We start from the raw sequence: 23,368 nt of genomic DNA on the forward strand, positions 1-23,368 counted from the left end.
TTCCAGTAGCTTCCACAAATCCAGAACCTATGCATGCAGGATGCAAGGTCCACAACTATATGGAGTCTTGGTCTCAACCTGATAGAAAAACTTTGGTGTAAATTAGACGTGGGATTGTGAGCCTGACCTTCTGTTCCACCATCAGTGTCGGACCTCATAAATGGTCCTGAATTCCCCATAAACAGGCTTTTAAAAATAGTGGAACGCCCTAACAGAAGAGTTGGGTCTATTGCAGCAGCAGAGAGTGGGCTGGTCCCCTACACTGCAAAAAATCTAAATCTAGATAAGTCATTTTTTCTTAAAATAAGTGCATTTGTTCTTGAACGATGAGGTAAAAGAGACATCTTGCCAATGGAACAAGACAATTTACACTTAAAATAAGAAAACAATTGCATTGTCTTATTTCAAGTGCATATTATCTAATTATCTTATTTTAAGAGTAAAAATACTCATTCCTTTGGCAAACTATCTCATTTACCTACTCAAAGTAAGGGTGAATACACTTAATCTAAGAAATTTTTACTTATTTCTAGATAATTTTTGCAGTGTATTTAACCCTACACTGGAAAAAAAATCTAGAAATAAGTAAAAATGTCAGAATTAAGTTTATTTAACCTTATTTTGAGTAGGTAAATGAGACAGTTTGCCAAAGGAATGAGTATTTTTACTCTTAAAAGAAGATAATTAGATAATATTCACTTGAAATAAGGCAATGCAATTGGTTTTTCTAATTTTAAATGTAAATTGTGTTGTCCTATGGGCAAAATGTCTCCTTTACTTCCTCAATCCAAGAACAAATGCACTTATTTTAAGAAAAAAATTACTTATCTAGATTTAGATTTTTTCCAATGTATTGAATAAGAGAGGGAGGTTATTTAAGTTCATATGTGCTTGAAGTTAGAAAGGGAAGGCCTAATTTTCTGTGAAATCATTTTCAAGGACCGATGACTCAAACTGCCTCTGGTAAACTTTTATTGAACCGAATCAATTGTTTTTGTTTTTCCATTAGAGGCTCAGCCTGATTAGCTTCTAGCTATTTAAGGCCACCCAACATTTTATTGCACCAAACATCAAATCTAAGGACTGATCCATTTTAAACTCCTGAAACCAAGGAGACAAAATTCTCCATGGCTCTTGATCAACATTACTGTTAACCTTTTTATCAGAAATAGATGCTTTATTTTTATTTTTTTTCTTATCTTGGACTGTGTTGAGGCTTTGATTATCAACAGTTTCTCTGTGCAACATTTTTTAATTTAGACTTGATATCAGAATATTATTGATTGCAGTTTTTGTCACTTATATTTTTCCTTTTTTTCAAAATCATTTACAGAAAAACTGAACAAAACATTGCATTATCTTTTTCTTTTATTCATATTTTTATTAAAAATCCACATGTATGCAGAGTAAAATGGCAATATAGCAGCGTTTTAATAGAGGGAATAGAGGAAAAAAGTGATTTTAATCCTGAACCAAGCCCATTTTTAAGCTTTCTGCTGTCTGTCACTCAGTTAATCTATGGGTTGTTTTTCCCTCCTCAGTGGACCTGGCTGAAGGCTACAACCTGGGAACCATCAGCCACGACTCTAAGATTGACTGGCTGGAGCTCAATGAAACCGGACGCAAACTGCTGTTCAGGGACAAAAAGCTGAGGGTGAGAATGAAACCTCAGCGCCTCGAGGGGCCTGAAAGGCTGGAAACAATGAGATGAGGACCTCCAGGCTGTGAATTAAAGAGGGAAAACGACGGACAAATATAGCAGGAAAAAAACATTTATCCTTAGCTGAGGCTTGTCGGCTGTCAGAGCTGCATCCATCACCCATAGTGTGCCTTCTGGCTCCGCATGCTAACAGTTTGGTCATCTGGGAGCTGTGATGGAAAGCTGGGATGAATGTTGATGCTCCTTAAACTGACAATTATGGATTACAGTGCAGGGTTTCTCACTTTCCAGTTTAGTTCATTATAAGTTTGGGATTTTATTTTCCAAGTTTCTCATAAAAATAACCCATATAGGTGGTTTATTTTAGATGAATACATTCAGTAAAATACTAAACTTTAATTTTATAATGAGATTAATTTAACACAACATAATCAAAACAATATTTAATCTTTAATTGAATTTTGTTAAATATATTTGGACTTTTACAGACTTTATTGTCATTTTGTACACACAGAGTGTATACAAAACATTTCTTTCAGTGCAGCTCTCAAGACATTTCCATTTCTAATGTGCAGCAGTGATAAAATGTAAACATGCTGTTCAAATGTAAACACAGGACTGGTATATGATTTACAGTTTTCCAACATTCTGTACGTTTTTTTTTATTTTATTTTTAGTCTTTAATTCAGTTGCTCTGTATTTAATTTAAAATCTCTAACTGCTTTTAAATTAAATAGCTGTGCAGCATCAGAAAGATTAACAAATTCTCAACAATTTCTTTGAAAGGGTGACTATTTAACTTGATTTTTCCGCTTTTTCTTTCTCTAAGGCCCGGGTCTGCAACCTTTCATATCCAAAGAGCCATTTTGCCCTGAGTCCAGCCAATTAAAACTGGTTAAGAGCCGCAAAATATTACATGATTTTTTAATTTAAAAAAACATCCAATTATTTTTGTTAAATATCTGCCATAAGAAATCTGTTGCCATTTTAAATAAACAAAAACTGATTTGGATTCTTTGCCTTCAAAGTTAGGAAAAACATAAAATGATGTAAAAACTAACAAAAAAAAATTATAATGAAACACTTAGTTTCCAAGCTAGTTAAAGGAAAAATAGCTAAATCAGAATCAGAATCACAAATACTTTAATGATCCCAGAGGGAAATTACTTTTGTTACACGCTCCAGTTACAGTTTTATATAAAATATACACGCATCCAACTATACAATCTAATAAAGATAAAAAAATAAGAATAAAAAGAGATAAAATATATACACATATAGCTCTTCTGTATATATATCTGTACGAATATCTACGCATATGTTAAAACTTGGAGGAGCTGATTCTCATCCCGGCCGCTTCACACTCGGCTGCGAACCGCCCCAGCGCACGCTGTAGGTCTTGGCAGGAGGGGGCCAGCAGAACTACGTCATCCGCAAAAAGCAGGGACGAGATCCGCTGTTCCCCAAACCAGACCCCCTCCGGTCCTTGGCTGCGCCTAGAAATCCTGTCCATAAAAGTTATGAACAGGACCGGTGACAGAGGGCAGCCCTGTCGGAGTCCAACATGCACTGGGAACAGGTCCGACTTAGTGCCGGCAATGCGAACCAGACTCCTGCTCCGCTTGTACAGAGAACGGATGGCCCCTAATAAAGGGCCCCCGACTCCATACTCCTGGAGCACCCCCCACAGGGCAGTACGAGGGACACGGTCGAATGCCTTCTCCAAGTCCACAAAACACATGTGGACTGGTTGGGCAAACTCCCATGAACCCTCAAGCACCCTGCAGAGGGTGTAGAGCTGGTCCACTGTTCCACGGCCAGGACGAAAACCACACTGCTCCTCCTGCAGCCGAGGTTCGACAATCAGCCGGACTCTCCTCTCCAGCACCCTGGCATAGGCCTTTCCGGGGAGGCTGAGAAGTGTGATTCCCCGATAATTGGAACACACCCTCCGGTCCCCCTTCTTGTGGAGGGGAACCACCACCCCAGTCTGCCAATCCAGGGGTACTGTCCCCGACCTCCACGCGATGTTGAAGAGACGCCAGAATCGCTTTGAGGCCAACCGATAGTCTTTTTCCATGGCCTCTCCAAACTCCTCCCAGGCCCGAGATTTTGCCTCTGCAACCGCCAGGGCCGTGACACGCTTGGCCTCACGGTACCTGCTTGCTGCTTCAGGAGTCCCACAAGCCAGCCAAGCTCGATAGGACTCCTTCTTCAGCTTGACAGCATCCCTTACTATCGGTGTCCACCACCGGGTTCGGGGATTGCCACCACGACAGGCACCGCAAACCTTACGGCCACAGCTACGGGCAGCCGCATCGACAATAGAGGCCGAGAACAGAGCCCATTCGGACTCCATATCTCCAACCTCCCTCGGAACCTGAGAGAAGCTCTCCCGGAGGTGGGAGTTGAACACGTCCCTGACCGAGGGTTCCACCAGACGTTCCCAGCAGACCCTCACTACACGTTTGGGCCTGCCGAGTCTTTCAGGCTTCCTCCTCTTCCAGCGTATCCAGCTCACCACCAGGTGGTGGTCGGTGGACAGCTCCGCCCCTCTCTTCACCCGAGTGTCCAGGACATGCGGCCGAAGATCAGAAGATACGACTACAAAGTCGATCATCGACCTTCGGCCTAGGGTGTCCTGGTGCCAAGTGCACCGATGGACATCCTTATGCCTGAACATGGTGTTCATTATGGACAATCCGTGACTTGCACAGAAGTCCAATAATAAGACACCACTCGGGTTCCGAGCTGGGGGCCCGTTCCTTCCGATCACACCCCTCCAGGTGTCACTGTCGTTTCCCACGTGGGCATTGAAGTCTCCCAGTAGAATGATGGAATCTCCAGGAGGGGTGCTTTCTAACACCCTCCCCAGGGATGCTAAGAAGGCCTGGTACTCCGTACTGCCGTTCGGCCCATAGGCCGAAACAACTGTCAGAGTCCTCCCCTCAACCCGAAGGCGAAGGGATGCGACCCTCTCGTCTACAGGGGTGAACTCCAACACGAGACGGCTGAGCTGGGGGGAGACAAGCAGCCCCACCCCTGCCTTCCGCCTCTCCCCGCGGGTCACTCCAGAGTAGAAGAGAGTCCAGCCTCTCTCAAGGAGCTCGGTTCCAGAGCCCTGGCTGTGCGTAGAGGTGAGCCCAACTATTTCTAGCTGGTATCGCTCCACCTCCCGCACAAGTTCGGGCTCCTTCCCCGCCAGTGAGGTGACATTCCACGTCCCCAGAGCCAGTTTAAGCGCCCGCGGATCAGGTCGCCGAGGTCTCCGCCTCTGGCTGCCGCCCAATCCACTTTGCACCGATCCCTCATGGTTCCCCCTGCAGGTGGTGGGCCCACTGGGGGATGGCCTCGCGTCGCACCTTCGGGCTGGGCCCGGCCGGGTCCCGCGAGGAAGAACCCGACCACCAGGCGCTCGCCAACGAACCCCAACCCCAGGCCTGGCTCCAGGGTGGGGTCCCGGCTCCGCCGTACCGGGCGACGTCACTTGCCTCGTTTTTGTGCTCATCATAAGGGTTTTTGAACCGCTCTTCGTCTGACCTGTCACCCAGAGCCTGTTTGCCTTGGGAGACCCTACCAGGGGCATTTAGCCCCCGACAACATAGCCTCTGGGATCACCCAGGCACTGAAACCCCTCCACCACGTTAAGGTGGCGGTTCAAGGAGGCCATGGTTCTCGACCGGAAAAAGGTGGCTTGTCCCCTTCAGGTTGGAGGAGAGTCCCTGCCTCAAGTGGAGGAGTTCAAGTATCTTGGGGTCCTGTTCACGAGTGAGGGAAGAATGGAGCGGGAGATCGATAGACGGATCGGTGCGGCTGCTGCAATAATGCGGACGCTGCACCGGTCTGTTGTGGTGAAGAGGGAGCTGAGCGAAAAGGCAAAGCTCTCAATTTACCGGTCGGTCTACGTTCCTACCCTCACCTATGGTCATGAAATTTGGATCATGACCGAAAGAACGAGATCCCGGATACAAGCGGCTGAAATGAGCTTTCTCCGCAGGGTGGCTGGGCTCTCCCTTAGAGATAGGGTGAGGAGCTCGGTCATTCGGGAGAGGCTCAGAGTAGAGCCGGTTCTCCTCCACATCGAGAGGAGTCAGTTGAGGTGGCTCGGACATCTTCTTCGGATGCCCCCTGGACGCCTCCCTCGGGAGGTGTTCCAGGCATGTCCCACCGGGAGGAGGCCCAGGGGACGACCCAGGACACGCTGGAGAGACTATGTCTCTCGGCTGGCCTGGGAGCGCCTAGGGCTTCCCCCAACAGAGCTGGAGGAGGTGTCTGCGGAGAGGGAAGTCTGGGAGTCTCTGCTTAGTCTGCTGCCCCCGCGACCCGGTTCCGGATAAAGCGGGAGACGACGACGACGACGACGACGATGTTAAAACTAAATCCAAATAAAGTGAAAATCTAAACAATATATATATTTCTCGTGCTTTCCAACATGTTTTATAAAACCCACAAAAGCATTTAAGACTGGTAAATGTTCTCATAGTACATTATTTAGTTCTTTATGTCATTAAAGCAACTGTTAGGAGCCATGGTAGAGGGTCCAAGGAGCCACATGAGGCTCCGGAGCTGCAGGTTGCAGACACCTGCTCTAAGGAAACTGTAAGAAGTCGAGTTGAAATACAAATTTTCTGCTTGAAGATTTAAGTGCTTTGCTGCACTACAGCCTCTTTAGCACCAGATTAAAAAAAATCATTATAAAAATCCATCCATGTATTTCTTTACACCTGTTAAGGATCCATATTGCTTCTTCTCCTGCCCCCTCAGCTCCACCTGTACGACATAGAGTCCAGGATGAAGACCACACTGCTCAGTTTCTGCTCCTACGTCCAGTGGGTGCCCGGCAGCGACGTGGTGGTCGCCCAGAACAGAGGCAACGTGTGCGTCTGGTACAACATCGACAGCCCAGAAAGCAGCACCATGATCCCCATCAAGGTGACAATTTGCGCACAAGATCCCAGAAACATCTCATCACAGATTACATACAGATGCTGCCTGTCGTCATCTTTGGGTTTTCCTACATTGTGTAAAGTGTTCTGCACAGCTTTCTTGGTGAATTTAAACCTAAACATATAAAAATAGTAACAGTTTAATAGAAAAATCTCAGATTACTGTGAAATTTAGCCCAATTCTGTTTTTCCCAAAATCAGTAAAAAAATTAACTTTAAAAAGTCACACTGGCAAAGAAAAAAGGCGTAATTGAAAACATTTTCATCTATAATTACTTAATTGAATAAAACAGCTGCACTACCTTAGTGGTTGGGGAGGAATTTTAAGGCCCTAAAGGACTTAAAACAGTCCCATTTCTTTACAGTCCCATGTAAAGAAAAATGAGTGATCAACACGTAAACACTGGTTACTTCTTCAATACACAGTACGCTTCAGACACATTGTTTCCTCTCACTTTATTCCTGCTTGTGCTTCTCTGCTCCTGCACTGCAAAAAACATCTAGAAATAAGTAAAAAAAAACTCTTAAATTAAGTGTATTTACCCTTAATTTGAGCAGGTAAATAAGATGATCCGCCAATGGAATGAGTATTTTTACTCCTAAAATAAGATAATTAGATAATATACACTTGAAATAAGACAAAGCAATTGTTTTTTTCTTATTTTAAATGTAAATTGTCTTGTTCCATTGTCTTGTTCCATTGTCTTGTTCCATTGGCAAAAGAAAAAATGCACTTAATTTGAGCAAAAATTAATTCCATTTTTTGCAGTGTGGGAAAGCTGAATTGATCCAAACCTCTCTTCAGTCACCATTCTTGGGCAGTTGGTTGCCCTTGGATTTCATGTTGTTTCTTTTGTTGCTGTTTAAAAATGTTGTTTTTCTTGTGCCATAATTTCTCAATTCCATTCCTTGCACAAGCAGCAACACCACACTGCACGAGGAAGTAGAAGTCAGCCATTTTCATCTTTTCAGAAAACATCCTTGTGTCGTCCAGCCATTTCTCTCCAGGAGTTTTCAACAATCCGTTGTTAGTGGTGATATTTCTGTGTTAAATCATAGGATTTCTCTAGATGTTTACTTTTCCTAACTCTTGTGAGCAAGAGCTGCTGCTCGCCCGCCATGTTTTCCGCGCGGACCCCTGCACATAGTAAAAATTTTCCTTGGTGTGCAGTGATGAAATTCTGTCCACATGGACATCCCATAGAGGGGCGTGGAAGCCCAAAATATGTAATTTCAGGCCGCGCTTAACGCTCTAAGCCTGTATCATGGACCCTTATAATGCAAGATGGTTTACAGATTTTATAGTAATATTGAGCTTTTAAAAGTTATTTGAAACTTTTATCATTTTTGTCAGGATGTGTTTATAATCACATTCTAATAGGGCTAAACTCTCATACTTAACTGCGTGCTAATCAGACCCTCAGCATGATGCTGCCGCCACCTTACTTGAATGCAAGCAAAGTGTTCTTCCCTGTCTCCTCCATATATTCTTATGCCATGTTTAGTCTCACCTTAAACCTTTTCTCCAGCAGCTCTTTCGCTCTCCCATGTCTTCAGCTGCTGATTTCAGTCAAACTTTAGTCTTTTACCAGAAGCTTCTTTCTTTACATCCTCTCACTCCCTGTTATTGTTAAACTGTTTTCCTGCCTATAGGGACTCTAGTATTCCAGGTGATCCTGGGCTGTTCCTAACCAGTTTCCTTTCATCTAAAGGTGACTGTCTAGCTCAGGGGTCTGCAACCTTTAGAGCCATTTTGCTGAGTGAAACTGAATAAAAGTCTATTAGAGCCGTAAATATCACTTTGACCTTTTGATAAAACGCAACTCATTCTGTCTGAACATCCACCTTAACCCCTCAGTCTCTATATAGAGCGGGGACTATATAGAAAACGGACCGTTTGGACGGATGATCACTACTTTTCACTCCTCATTGATCACGTGACTCCGCCTCCTCGCATAATGCCTGTGCCATGTTTGTTCTGTCTGGCCCTATTGGTATAATTGTTAAATATTGGAAATAGGAAACTTGCTTCTATTTTAAAGAGCAAACATTTAATTTGTTGGTTTCTTTTGGAATAAAGAAAAAAACAAACACATTTTCTATAAATAGAAAACATGAATTTTCTGGGTGTTGATATCTTTGGAAATTATGCATAACAAAGCGGATAGTTTCTAAACTAATGATGAAAAAAAACACAAACATTATTGTTACTTTTTAATCCTATTTTGCTTTGGAAAAGTCTAATGAATATTTTTGTATTAGACTTAAAACAATCTTCTAAAGCCTCTAAAACTGGCAGGTGTTATCATCCTGTATTCAGGACCAATACTTGGTTCTTTAATGTTTTTAGAAACATTAAAGATCCTCTGTAGAAGGTTGATGGAACATCTTGCAGCTCTGGAGCCGCAGGTTGAAAGTTTAGCTGATAAAGCTAAATCTATAAACCACACATTTATATTTACAGTCACCTACTTTATAATTGATTCTGCAATGGCTAAAAGCTAAAGCTCCATTACTAACCTGATGGAAAATGTATAGATGATGGTTAGAAGTCATGTTTTGGTTCCAGGAAGCCAACTAGTTTAGATGAACACTATCTATTCTGCTAATAAAAAAAATAATGAAAAGTATATATATATATATATATATATATATATATATATATATATATATATATACACAATACTTTTAATTATTTTTTTTATTACTTTATTTATCTCACATAGGAGAAATGTACCTCTGCATTTAACTAATCCCCTTGGGGAGCAGTGGGCTGCCATTGTGCGGCACCCGGGGAGCAGTTTGGGGTTAAGGGTCTTGCTCAGGGACCCAGAATGCAGGCTGTGGGAATTGAACCGGGTACTTGCAACCTTCTCAGAGCAGAAGCGTATTGCTCTAACAGGGTTTCCGCGGTTCATTAAAAATTATTAAAAGTAATTTAATTATTATTTTTTAAATTGAGGCCCTAATTGGCATTAAAATTGATTAAATGTGATTATCGTGGCATTTAAAATGCTTTATTTTTGTCAGATATATCAAATATAAATGGTTCCGCATGAGGCAAAGAAAAAGCTAGAGAATGGGAAAATGCTAATTTCAACGAGGAATTCGGGACATGGCTGCAGCCTGTTGACAGTAAAGATGACGAAGGATTTTGCACTGTGTTTTTTATATATATATATATATATATATATATATATATATATATATATATATATATATATATATATATATATATATATATATATATTAAAAACCATTAAATTAGACCTAATCATTCCTGTATAAACCCTGTTTAACCACTAGGCCAACACCCCCTGCAATTTTGATTGCTTGATCTAAATTTGGTATAGATGGATATGATCAGCAGTAAAATGAAAATGATATCTAAATGAATGTATGTCGGCCTCACACTGTATGTGAAGGAAACACGACCGTCCTGTTTGCTCTTAAGCAGAATCATCTCAGTTCATTCAACCATGTCTTGCTCATTTATAAATAACAAAATTAAAACATTTTATAAAGACTTTTATCCCAAAAAAAAAATGTTTTTATTTCCTGTTTTTTATTTTAATTTAGTTTATTCAAAGTTTATTCAAAGCAAAAGAGAGGTGAAGGCCTATTTCTCCTTTGAGTTGATAAACTTTGAGAATAAAACCGATTTTAATCTCTTTCCCAGGGAGACATTTTGGATCTTGAAAGAGGCGATGGAAGGACAGAAGTCAAGGTGACGGAGGGCGTCAGCACAGTGGGGCACCTTTTGGACGAAGGCCTCATTGAGTTTGGTACCGCCATCGACGACGGAGATTATGACCGGTACGTTCTGACCTCACTTCCTGAAAAATAAAAGAACAAGAGGCCTCTAAGGATGAATGCGGCTCCGTGTAAACATCCATCCATCCACCCTTGGTGTGAATCATTGCCTTGCAGCAGGGCCAGAAGAAGAACCCAGATGTCCCTTTATCCCTCAGCTTCCGCCTGCTCTTCTAGTGTTGTTCTGCAGCCCTCTCAGGCCAGCTGGGAGATGTAATGTGTCTCCTCAGCCTGTCGTGACTTGGACATCTCCAAGAGGAGTGTCTTGTGAATCCTGCTTATCAAATGGAGGAAATAATTAACTGACCTTCTATTTAAAGAGGAGCAGATTATTTTATTTTCCTCCAATAAATTTCCAGGGAGTTATTAAAAATTATTATATTAAATTTACCTTTACTAGCTTTTCCTCAGCTAAAACAAACAATGGCCGCCCCATCGCTACTGTTCCAAACTATTGCCACAGGTTTATTTTAATCCATGTTGAATTAACTAATAATAGAAACTTATTTGGGGTACAGATCTTGCAGGTATGCAGATTTAGATGTATAAATCTGATGTAAAAAAAAAAAATTAGATCGTTGGATGGAGCTGGATGTGACCATCGGTTTGTCAGGTACGCTGTCTTGCTTGTCTTGCTCCAGTCTTATGATGCTACTTAATGGTTTTCTTCCAGTATCGGAATCTCGGTCCTCAGGACCTGCTTTCCTGAATATTTTCTACGTTTCTCAGCTGCTCCATACCTCAGCTGAATTAATTTTAGATGAAAAGTACCTGAGAAGCCTCATCCAATCATCTGAAGCAGGCGTGCTTAAGCAGAACCAACAGAATATACCTGTTGAACAAAATGCCCCCCATACCCTTATGAATTCACCTCCATTTCACAGTAGAGACGCCATGTCTCTGCATTTCTTGCTCTTTCATTTTTAAAGTAGAGCAAAAGTGGAGTTTTCCCATTATTTTTCATAAATCAAAAAAAAAAAAAACTCAAAGTTAACAGATTGTCTCATCTGAGCTACGGACCTCTGCAGTTCCTCAACAGCTTGTGCTGCTTGGCTGCATTCCGAAAAAGTAAAAAAAAAACATCCACTGGACTTTGTTTGAAGACATTTCACTTCTCATCCAGGAAGCTTTTTCAATTCAAAATGTCAGAAATAGCGTTGAGTTCCAGGTTTAATACAGTAGCCCAACAAAGCCTTTGTTTTGCTTAGAAAACATCAAGGGACGAAAGGGTCCACCCCTTTGGAATGGGGGTCTTTTCACTTATTTCGTTAGCCTGCAATGCCCCATACCTGTCTGTGTCCATGTAAGGGGGGGGCGTTAAAGGGAATTTTTGGCTTGGCTGAATAGGCGGGGTCTTCTGTTCCCCTGTAAGGGGGTGGGGTTTGCGGTGATAGTGGGAAAGAATCAACTCAATCGCTGAATTGTAGGTTTTTTAAAGCTGAAATCTGAGTCCATCCCCTCTGTTTAATAGTGTTGCACTGATACCAGTGTCGGGCAGGGCCCCGTTCCAGCACTAAAACAGTGGTATCATTATCGGCGAGTACCAATAAATAGGGCACCGATACCATTTTGAGAGCAAAAAGTTTATTCAACTATTGTCCCCAATTCCAGGTAGGCAATACAAAGTTCTACTGGATTCACTTTGTATTAGACTTTTTCCTGCTTCACAAAGGAAGGCAGCAGCTTGACAAAGCCATGATGGCAATTATTTTACATCCAAGTAGTATGTAGTTCTTCATATATACACAAACACACATCAATTTCAAACAGATGGTATCGTTATCGGCCGATACTACACAGCCAGGTGTTGGGGCCAAAAAATGGCATTTATGCAACACTACTGTTTAAGGTTGGTTTTTCTTTCTTAACATACATTTCTTCCTTCACGCCCCTCTCAAACCCCCTATTTTTTTTTTGTCCAAAATGTGAACATTCTGGTCCTCAAAAGAATGTCCTTTGTCCATAAGATGTACACTGCAAAAAATGTTAATCTAAGTTAGTAACTATTTCTTTAAATAAGGTGATTTTTTTTCTTAAATTGAGCAGGTAAGTGAAGCACTTTGCCAGTGGAATAAGAAAAAACAATTGCAGTCTCTTATTTCAAGTGCATCATATCTAATTATCTTATCTTAAGGCTAAAAATGTTCATTCCACTGGCAGATCATCTTATTTTCCTGCTTAAATTAAGGGTGAATACACTTATTTTAAGACGTTTTACTCATTTGCAGAATGTTTTTGCAGTGTAGTACTGCCGATTCTTCACTGGAAAAAATCAAAATCTAGATAAGTAATTTTTTTCTTAAATAAGTGCATTTGTTCTTGGATTGAGGAGGTAAAAGAGACATTTTGCCAATGGAACGAGACAATTTACACTTAAAATAAGAAAACACAATTGCATTGTCTTATTTCAAGTGCATGTTATCTAGTTATCTTATTTTAAGAGTAAAAATACTCATTACATTGGCAAACTATCTCATTTACCTACTCAAATTAAGGGTAAATACACTTAATTTAGGAAATGTTAACTTATTTCTAGATGTTTCTCAAGTGTTGGGTGCATATCTGACTACTACTCTCCTGGTCCAGCCTGTTTATTTGGGCAGAGATGATACAATGAAATGTGCTCTGTGGGAGGTTTAAAGTTTAAAGATTTTAAAACCTGTTCCCTGCTTTAAACTGAACCAGAACTTTGTCCATCACCTCTCTGCCGAATTTCTCGTTCTTTGTAATGCTGTCTGAACCTCTGAGGTTCTCACAGAACAACTGGATTTCTGACATGCTTTCATGTCCACAGTTTGTTTGGTAGCTAAAATGTTACAAAAAGGGCGTCTTTTAAGATGCAAACCAATAAATGTCTGACAATCAGAGAAGCTGATTTAGTTAGAAGAAAGTATACATCAGCAGAAGATGATCAGTATTTGATGAAATAATAAGATAGCTGATGAAGTTCATCTTTATGTGTTGGCCAGGTTTTAATGTTGTATGCTGTTTGTTTCCAGAGCAACAGCATTTCTGGAGAAGCAGGATATGTCACCAGAGACTGAGGCCATGTGGAAGACACTCAGCAAGCTGGCTCTAGAAGCACGGCAGCTGCACATCGCAGAAAGGTCAGCAGGACGACGCCGTCCGAGCAGAGAAATACACAAACCTGCCTTTTCTAATTGCGCTTCTGTTCTTCAACAAGTCGCACTTTCTATCAGTCTTCAGGTGAAAATAAGTTAGGAAAATAAATGGGTAACAAGTGCAGGATTCTCCCCCATAATACGGAAACCGTTTGTTTGCAGGAATGCATAATTGGATTCCCTGCGATGTCCAGATATACAAAATTAAACACAAGCACACAGCAGATGGTGCGTCCCGGCCTCTAGATTCATTTATCTCCAGACAGTTTTAAATCCTGCATCGTTCTCTTTTTCTCTCCATCTTTATTTCTCTCTGTTCTAAGAAACTCATCGAATCATTAATAATGCATATGCTATTCATTAGGCTTTGGCTCGATTTGCATTAACCCCAAAATCTAAGTAGGAACCTTTTTAATGTCTGGACTGGATAGTCCTAACGAGGGAGGGAACTGATTTTAATGAGGCAGGAGGGAAGATTCAGTAAGACGGACTTTTTAAATTTCCTTTCTTTTTATTTCTTCTTCATTAATCTGATGCAACTCTTCAGACAGGGTTGGTAATTACGTAGCCGAATGCTAAGATGTTTCCATTTCCCAGCCTTTCAGACTGGCGGTGTACATGAAGGCTCATTAGACTGATGCTGTTATTTATCTCACTTCGTTAAGTTTGCAGGTTTTCAGACCTCAGTTTCCTGTTGTTCCATCGCTCTCCCCAGCTCCTCCTATCTGGTTTGATTTTTTTTTTTTCTCTTCTTCTCTTGTGCAGATGTTTTGCTGCTTTGGGTGACGTCTCAACCGTTCGGTTTCTCCACCAGACCAATCAGATTGCAGACAAAGTTTCACAGGAAATGGTGTGTTTTAAAAGCATTATTTGTTTCACTCACTGAATAATTTAGTTTTTTCAGAGCCTTAAAAGAACCTTCATAAGGTTTTCTTTTTTTTTTCTTAACGTCACGAGTCTTTATTGGAACCCGCTTAAGCTCCAATTACAAAATATGTCTCGACCAGCTTTGCATACCTAACAGTTTTTGCTAAGCAGCTTTAGCTCAATAGATGTTTAAATGTCTGTAAAGTTCAATATTTAGGTTTTGCTACTTTGCTTCTTTTTTTGTTAATTTAAATCTAGACTTTGACTAGGCCATTCTTACATATGAATATTATTATGCTGCATTCACACCGGATGCAGCAGGAGCAGCGAGTTTACATGCAAAGTCAATGGTTGACACGTTCCAAGGCGCAGCAAAAGGTCTGAGGTTTGTGTCTGAGCAGCTGAAGCAGCGCGTCGGGAGCGATTAGGCATCTGAGGCGCGCGACGCGCCGCAAACGCGCTGCTGCTCGAGATGGAAAAATTGAACTTTTGCTGCTCGACGCACCGCATCAACCAATCAGAGAAGCTGATCTAGGAGATGCTAACTTAAAATAATGAAACCTGTCGACAAAGCGTGTTCGCTTTTATTATCCTGGTGCCTGCAGTTTGGATTATGTACATGATAACCACTTTCCAGCCGCCACGGCGAACTGCGAGGAGGAGACCGGGCCATAGGCTGCTGTTGAATGGATTCCTACTGACAGAGCTTCGCTGGTATGTGGGGGTCTGAGCGACTCCGACAGAAATAAATATCAGAAGGCAGGATGGTAATCTGAATGAACTGACTGCACTGATTCAGTTTTCAGGCGGATTTTCTCACTTAAAAACATATTAAAACTACTTTATTCCCACTGATCACAGCAAATATAGCTGCAAGGCAAAGAAAGGATAGAGTAGCTCCGCCCAACGCGCGTCAGACACACTTTTGCACCGCGCAGCCAGAGCAGCAAAGCTGCTTCAGCCGCGCGTCAGAACTAACTGGTACAAGCAGCAAAAAGGAAGCAGCAGACGCGATTTTGCTGCTCCTGCTGCGTCCGGTCTGAACGTAGCATGTAAAGCTTTCCGTTGTTGTTTTCTGGTCGTTGTCCTGCTTGAAAATAAACTTCTTGCTCTAACCAGCTTCCTTGTTTCTGCTAAACATCATCTTTGTGGTACAAAATGGGGCTGACCAGATTTAGCCTAAAATGACATGGCGTATTAATTTTTCTTTTCGTAGAATAGAATATAATATAATAGAATAGAATAGAATAGAAAATCCCTTTATTGTCCAACAATGGGGAAATTCTGGTGTTTACAGCAGTACAAGTTTAATAATCTACGTCAACTACTTTGTAGTCTTCCATTAGCTCTCTACTGTGCAGATATTTTTATATCTAAAGGAAACATATTCCAGGACATTACAACTTTTTTCTTTTTTTAATGCTTTTTTTATACTATATACACTCTTTTTATATTGTCTGTTGTTGTTTTTTTTATCTTTAATGGCATTTTGCTCTAACTCTTTGTACTCTATATAAGCTACTGGAACCAGAATTTCCCTGAAGGAGTTATCCAAAAGAATAAAGTTGAGTCTAAGTCTAGTGATAGGTAGTTTTGTTGCTCTTGATTTTATTTGGGGTCTCAGAGTTAATTAACCACAATACAGACATACAACAAATGTTTTCAGTTTTTTATTTGTTAAAGAAAATTGAAGACTTTCCATTTAACAATTTCTGATCAGCTTCATCATGCTGTCAGGTTTGTGGTTGCAATATAACAAGAGGGAAATGTGGGGAAAAAAGGCTTTAGACTGGAAAAAACGATCGAGAAATAAGTAAAAATGTCTGAAATCAAGTGTCTTTACTATTAATTTTAGTAGGTAAATGAGATAGTTTGCCAATGGAATTAGTATTTCTACTCTTAAAATAAAAATAATTAGATAACATGCACTTGAAATAAGACAATGGAATTGTGTGTTCTTATTTTAAATGTGAATTGTCTTGTTCCATTGGCAAAATGTCTCCTTTACCTTCTCGATCAAAGAACAAATGTACTTATTTTAAGAAAAAAGGACTTATCCAGATTTTGATTTTTTTCCAGTGTACTTTTGTTTTATATGTCAGTGAAATATCCCACTTGTTCAATAATTAACTTCCTACACTGGAAAAACAATCGAGAAATAAGTAAAAAAAAAAATCCTTAAATTAAGCGTATTTGCCCTTATTTTAGTAGGTAAATTAGATAATTTGCCAATGGAATGAGTAATTTTACTTTTAAAATAAGATAATTAGATAATATGCACTTGAAATAAGACGATGCAATTGTGCTTTCTTATTTTAAAAGTAAATTGTATTGTTCCGTTGGCAAAATGTCTCTTTTATCTCCTCAATTCAAGAACACATGCATTTATTTTAAGAAAAAAATGACTAATTTAGGTTTGGATTTTTTTCCAGTGTATATAATGTCTGTTTATTTTTCATACTGGGATCATTATTATTACATTAGTATAGTTTATAATAACTGCTCCTAGAAGCTTCTTTGCTGTCTTCTAATGCTGTAGACTGTCTAAGGTGTATTTTCTACTGTTCTACGCTCAGATATGAATCTGTGTTTTCTAAATAGGGAGAAGATGGGACATCGTTTTATAAAGTCCAAGCCAACATGGCCATGTTGGATAAGAACTTTAAACTGGCTGAGATGCATTACATGGAGCAGGTCTGTTTACCAACATAAAACATTTTGAACTCATTTGAAAAAAACTGTACAAAATCTAGATGGTTTCATTCATTGCTGATTAAATCATAACAAACAGGCTTTAAAGGAATAGTACACCCAAAACATGATTAGCCTTAATTTTCTACTCACCCCCATGCTGAACAACACTCGGGAGTACTTTTTTGATATCTCAAATGCATCTGGAGATCTGGGAGGCTTCTTGCTGTCTGCTGACATTCAAATAATGGAGGTCTATGGTGCCCGAGGCAGAAAGGTCCATAAAAGTCCACAAAAAACGTGTCAATATTCCTCCATACTGCTCGTCCAATGTATTCCAAGTGTCCTGAGTGGGTAGCATCCAAAATTTACTCGAAACGAAGTCATTTAGAATGTTTTTAGAGCATAAACAGTAGTGTATAGGATTTCCTGAAAGCGCGCACATGCGCGTTCACGGCGCTACGGAAGCCGGCAGACCAAACCAGCGTATTCAGCTCGGCAAAGAACTCATGCTCTTCCTCAACACTGAAGTCTTCAGACATTTTTCTTTCGTTGTTTCTTTCTTTGCACAGGTAAACAGCACATTTCTTCTTCTACGCCGGCATTATTGGCAGAGCAGACGCTAAATGCGCACTTTCATCTGGTTTGGTCTGCCGGCTTCCGTAGCGTCATGATCGCGCATGTGCGCGCTTTCAGGAAATCCTATACACTACTGTTTATGCTCTAAAAACATTCTAAATGACTTCGTTTCGAGTAAATTATGGACGCTACCCACTCAGGACACTTGGAATACATTGGACGAGCAGTATGGAGCAATATTGACACGTTTTTTGTGGACTTTTATGGACCTTTGTGCCTCGGGCGCCATAGACCTCCATTATTTGAATGTCAGCAGACAGCAAGAAGCCTCCCAGATCTCCAGATGCATTTGAGATATCAAAAAAGTACTCCAGAGTGTTGTTCAGCATGGGGGTGAGTAGAAAATGAAGGCTAATCATGTTTTGGGTGTACTATTCCTTTAAACCACTGTTCCTATGCTGTTTCATAATTTTTTTTGTTTTTTTTTTTTATTTAAAACCCACAGAATGCCATTGAAGAAGTCATAGAGATGTACCAAGAGCTCCACATGTGGGATGACTGCATTGCTGTGGCTGAAGCCAAGGTAAACCTACCAGATAAGAATACATGCATACAATCCTTCATTTAAACAGTTTAAACAATAACTTCTCATCATTGCCTAAATATGGACATTATGTTTCAATAACTGGGTCCTATATGACCTGGTGATTAAATCCAGATTAAATACTAATCCTTAGACCTAATAGAGTCTAATTTTCAGTTGTTTGGCAGCATTTTAGCAAACTGCTTGTTTCCTTTTGTGATGGATACAGAAAGGGCTTCATGCTGGACCGCCTTCCAATAAAATGTCTCGACATGCCTCTTGCATCCAAAGGTTGTAATAGAGACTTGCTGAGCTCATTAGGCCTCCGTTCTGTTTGCTGCCTTTCTCTAACAGTGGACTTTGAACATTTTCATTACCTCCCTCTCCATTCTCCTCACTGTGCCTGGCAGCAAAAGATAACCTTGAGTCCTCCGCCAGCCTTGTTTGTCACAGTTCCAGTTGTTTAGATAGAGCAGATATGACTGAGGTTGCAGCCAATATCCACCTATAAATTTTCAGCAATTGATTTTTCTTTTTTTTCTTTTTTTTTTTACAGTGATGCTATTCTATAAATCTTGTAGCCATGGTTACCCTATAGAAAGTCCTATTGATTTGTTTTATAGCTGCAGGTTACGTGAGAATCCAATAGATCCTGGTTATAAGTGAAATAAATGTACATATTTATGATTTTCAGTCCCTTTTAAAGCCTACTTTCTTAAATTTAAAAAAAATTTTTTTATCCCTGAATAAAAAACAGAACCTCCCGGAGCTGGACAGCCTGCGTAGGAACTTCTACCAGTGGCTAACAGAGACGGGTCAAGACGAGAAGGCCGGCGAAGTGAAGGAGAGGGAAGGAGATTTCCAGGGTGCCATCAACCTCTACTTGAAGGCTGGACTACCAGCCAAAGCTGCCCGTCTGGCCATCAGCCACCCAGAGATCTCCAGCAGCACAGAGACAGTCAATCGCATCGCTGCCAGTCTAATCAAGGGAGAGTTATATGATAGAGTAATTGATCTTCATTTATTTATTCTCTGAATTTAATCTCTGCAGCCTTTTGTTCTTCAACAGAGCAACAGTGCTCGCTGTTATCTCAGCCCCCCCCCCCCCCCCCCCATCTATCTCCATCTGTCTCTACTTTTTTCACTGTTTGGATAAAAACTTGTGTGCTTTCTTCAGAAAACATTCTGGTCGTATTTGATAAGATGTCTGAAAGGGAACAGAAGTGCAGGTAAACTTAGGTTAACTTTCAGGACTTTTTATTTGTTTTGAAACAGTCTTACTTTTTTTCTGCCTTTTCTTTTAATGCAGGCAGACGCAGCCATACTTCAAAACATAGCTAAATATCATCAAATATCTGCATTAATATGATTACATATGAATCAACATCCATTAAGTTATAATTATTTTTTGTGAAACTGAGTTGCACTTTAAAAGAGGAAAAATATTCAGTAAAACATACAATATATTGAAAGTAAATAAATAAAGTAAATCAGTATTTTAATTTTCACACATAACTATACAGACAGAGACATTCCTCTGGTATTCTGTCTAAAACCATGAATGAGGTTGGGTTTGAAATCTTGGCGCCAGGGACAACAGTATTTGGACTAAATATATTTTCAATATTTCCTTTTTCAACCGATTGGATGAAAGATCCATATTTTCAAACTGCAGCAAGAATTTAAGATTTGCAAAGAGTGAATGCATCCAAAGATCGTTCTTGCCACTAGTTGTCGACGCGTAAAGGGACCTTTTGTGGGGAAAAAACTCTGTTCACTGGAAAAAATCAAAATCTAGATGAGTCACTTTTTTCTTGGATTTGTTCTTGGATTGAGGATTTATAAGAGACACTTTGCCAATGGAACAAGACAATTTCCATGTAAAATAAGAAAACACAATTGTATTGTCTTATTTCAAGTAAATTATATCTAATTATCTTATTTTAAGAGTAAAAATACTAATTCTATTGGCAACCTATCTCATTTACCTACTCAAATTAAGGCTAAATACGCTTATTTTAAGACATTTTTACTTATTTTCAACTTGTTTTTCCAGTCCTTTGACGATCGTTAGTGTTTTTAAATCAAAAAGAGAGAGCAGCTTTACATCAGCCTCTAAAGTCAAAGCTTAATGGATGTTAAACTCTGAGTTATTCCAGTGACGTGTGGAGGAGCAATGGGTTTAATGATTCCTGTGATCAAACTCCTACAGTAGTAGCCATTCAAAATTTCCCAACTTTCTTTAATGGGTCCTTGGCTGGTCCTCTGCAATTCCTTTTCTTCAATATTTGTAATAAAACAATCTTTCTGTCTTGATTTGTGAACATTAAAATCTAAAGAGAAGCGTCATCTACTGGTTAGACCCTTTAATTCAGTGAAAGGGTGGAGTCAGATTAAAAAAACATGCAAGAGGGGGTCACTACGGTGGCTGCAAGTTGGAGGGGATTTCACTGGGAGTAGGAAGGAAGTTAGCTGCCATTCAGCTGGTGTTTCTTCCAATACAAGAAATTACTGTGCAACTGATCCACACTGGAAAAACTATCAAGAAATCAGTAATAATGTCTAAAATTAAGTGCATTTACCCTTCATTTGAGTCGGTAAATGAGATTCAATTGTGTTTTCTTATTTTAAGTGTAAATTGTCTCGTTCCATTGGCAAAATGTATGTTTTACCTCCTCAATTCAAGAACAAATGCACTTATTTTAAGAAAAAATGACTTATCTAGATTCAGATTTTTTGCAGTGTACAGCTTTCACCACATGGTACACACAGGGCAGCCATATTTGATTTTTTTTTATTAGAAAATGACTCATCTTGATTTCAGTTTTTTTCAGTGCAGACAGTTTATTCCTACACTGCAAAAACAATCTAGTAATAAGTAAAAAATTCTTAAATTAAGTGTATTCACCCTTAATTTGAGCAGGTAAATGAGATAGTTTACCAATGGAATTTGTAATTTTACTCTTAAAGTAAGATAATTCGATAACATGCATTTGAAATAAGACAATGCAATTGTGTTTTCTTATTTTAAGTTTAAATTGTCTTGTTCCATTGGCAAAATGTCTCTTTTACCTCCTCAATTCAAGAACAAATGCACTTATTTTAAGAAAAAATGACTTATCTAGATTCAGATTTTTTTGCAGTGTACAGCTTTCACCACATGGTACACACAGGGCAGCCATATTTGATTTTTTTTATTAGAGCTTGTTGGAGAACCTTTTGAGTTTTTGCCAAAAAACTCTGATCCAAAAGTTTTTAAATGAATTTGTCTGACTTTTAACTATACATGTAAAATACTAAAGCTTTTCTTAAAGGTGAAGGATATTTTCCTTGTTGTTGTCTGAGTCTTCTCAGTAATAAATCCCAGATTTAGAAAAGAAAAAACTAATTTAATTTCCATAATGCTGAGAAGAACTCTTTCTTTTCTTTTCACCAGGCTGGAGATCTTTATGAGACGGTCAGGAACAACCAGAAAGCTCTGGAGTGCTACTGCAAAGGAAACGCCTTCAGGAAAGGTAAATGATTACCCTGAGTTTTTCTCATTTTTTGATGGATTCATTTTCTTCTAAATTGTTTTATTTCCATCCTCCTGTAGCGGTAGAGCTGGCTCGTCTGGCTTTCCCTGCCGAGGTGGTGAAACTGGAGGAGGACTGGGGAGAGTACCTCGTCCAGCAGAAACAGATGGACGCCGCCATCAATCATTTCATTGAAGCAGGGTGGGTGGTCTAGATATGGACAGGTGGAGAGCGGAGAGGAGGAAAGAAAAATAAACACAGCAGACGAAGCCAGAAATCCTTTTCAAATCCTCACCAAGACTGTAATGCAAAGATAAGAGGAAATATTTTTAACCGTGCCCAAAAAACCCAAATATAGCTGGTTAGTCACAGCCCAGATTTAGCAGAGAAATCTAAATCAAAGATTCCTCTGCTTCCAACTTAGTTTGAATACTCAAGTTCAGAGGCACATTATTAAGTTCAGCTTCAACCAAAGGGGTTTTTATCGACCTGTTTACAGCAATACTTGTCTGAAAATAAAATGTCTGTGTTTCCCTCCTAGCTGCTCCCTTAAAGCCATCAAGGCAGCAGTCGCAGCTCGCCAGTGGAAGAAGGCTGTCCACATCCTGGAGTTGCAGGATGATCCATCAGCCAAGGAATTTTATGTAACGATAGCCCGGCACTACGCCTCCATTCAGGAGTACGAGGTGAGAGGAATAACTGGAGGAATGTTGGGTTCAAATGAAGCGATTAATGAGTTCATTTTAACAGAAGGGTTAAATCATAAAAATGCATTTCTTTGTCTGAGTAGATGCTCATATTACACTTCTGGTTAATGGCCAACAAGAATGATTTTGTTTTGTTTTTTAATTAATTACTTAAAATAATCTTACTCCAGGCTGATACTATGCATAACAAACATCCTCAAGGATTTTTAAATTAATAGTCCGCACAGCCTAAATGATACAATGCTTTCATGTTCCATCCGCTTTGTGACCATTATCAGTAGCAGTGAATCAGCCTCACAGCATGATGCTGCCACCACCTTGCTCGATAGTTATTAAAGCGTTCCTAGTTTTTTTTTTTTTTTTTTTCCAAAGATATTTTTATTAGAATTTTCTGTTAGACATACAAAACAAACATACACACACGCTGAAACATGAAAAATAAAGCAAAATAGACTAAAAACAAAAAGACAAAACAGAGCAAGGTGAATTCCCTCCCCCCACCCCCCACCCAAAAAGAACACTAAACCCCAGGGCTCACTCTATCTACACACTCAAAAAACGAGGAAAAAATAGCTTTACATGTCACAGTATTTTATAAGATGTAGGAAGGGAAACCAAATATCCTTAAAGTCTTCAAGCTTTCCTTTTGTTATATATGTCAGCTTTTCCATTGCCAGGTTGTTGGTCAATAGTTTAATCCATTCATTTATCTTTGGTCTTTCTGTGTTCTTCCACTTCAGAGCAATCAAATGTTTAGCCTGCAAAAGGCAAAAACTCAAAAGCTTCCCTCTCTTCATAAGTCCTTTAAGTCCATCTGGAAAAATGTGCAATAAGCAAAGTTTACTGTCCATTGGAACATCCTGTTCGATCAAACGGGAGATGAAC

General features: G+C 39.8%; 1 protein-coding gene across 1 annotated transcript in view; it reads left to right on the forward strand.

The window, feature by feature from the left end:
- The window catches only part of ift172 (intraflagellar transport 172), a 108,633-nt gene that overhangs the window by 21,111 nt on the left and 64,154 nt on the right, over positions 1-23,368 (forward strand). Inside the window, exons 15-25 of the mRNA XM_038304141.1 lie at positions 1,542-1,654; positions 6,425-6,592; positions 10,286-10,422; positions 13,419-13,526; positions 14,307-14,391; positions 17,010-17,102; positions 18,184-18,261; positions 19,019-19,267; positions 21,698-21,776; positions 21,857-21,977; positions 22,318-22,462. Of these exons, the coding sequence (XP_038160069.1) occupies positions 1,542-1,654; positions 6,425-6,592; positions 10,286-10,422; positions 13,419-13,526; positions 14,307-14,391; positions 17,010-17,102; positions 18,184-18,261; positions 19,019-19,267; positions 21,698-21,776; positions 21,857-21,977; positions 22,318-22,462 (1,376 nt within the window). The remainder of the gene's footprint in view (positions 1-1,541; positions 1,655-6,424; positions 6,593-10,285; positions 10,423-13,418; positions 13,527-14,306; positions 14,392-17,009; positions 17,103-18,183; positions 18,262-19,018; positions 19,268-21,697; positions 21,777-21,856; positions 21,978-22,317; positions 22,463-23,368) is intronic.

The sequence above is a fragment of the Cyprinodon tularosa genome, unplaced genomic scaffold (assembly GCF_016077235.1).
Source record: "Cyprinodon tularosa strain WSP-4 unplaced genomic scaffold, ASM1607723v1 ctg526, whole genome shotgun sequence".
NCBI lineage: Eukaryota > Metazoa > Chordata > Actinopteri > Cyprinodontiformes > Cyprinodontidae > Cyprinodon > Cyprinodon tularosa.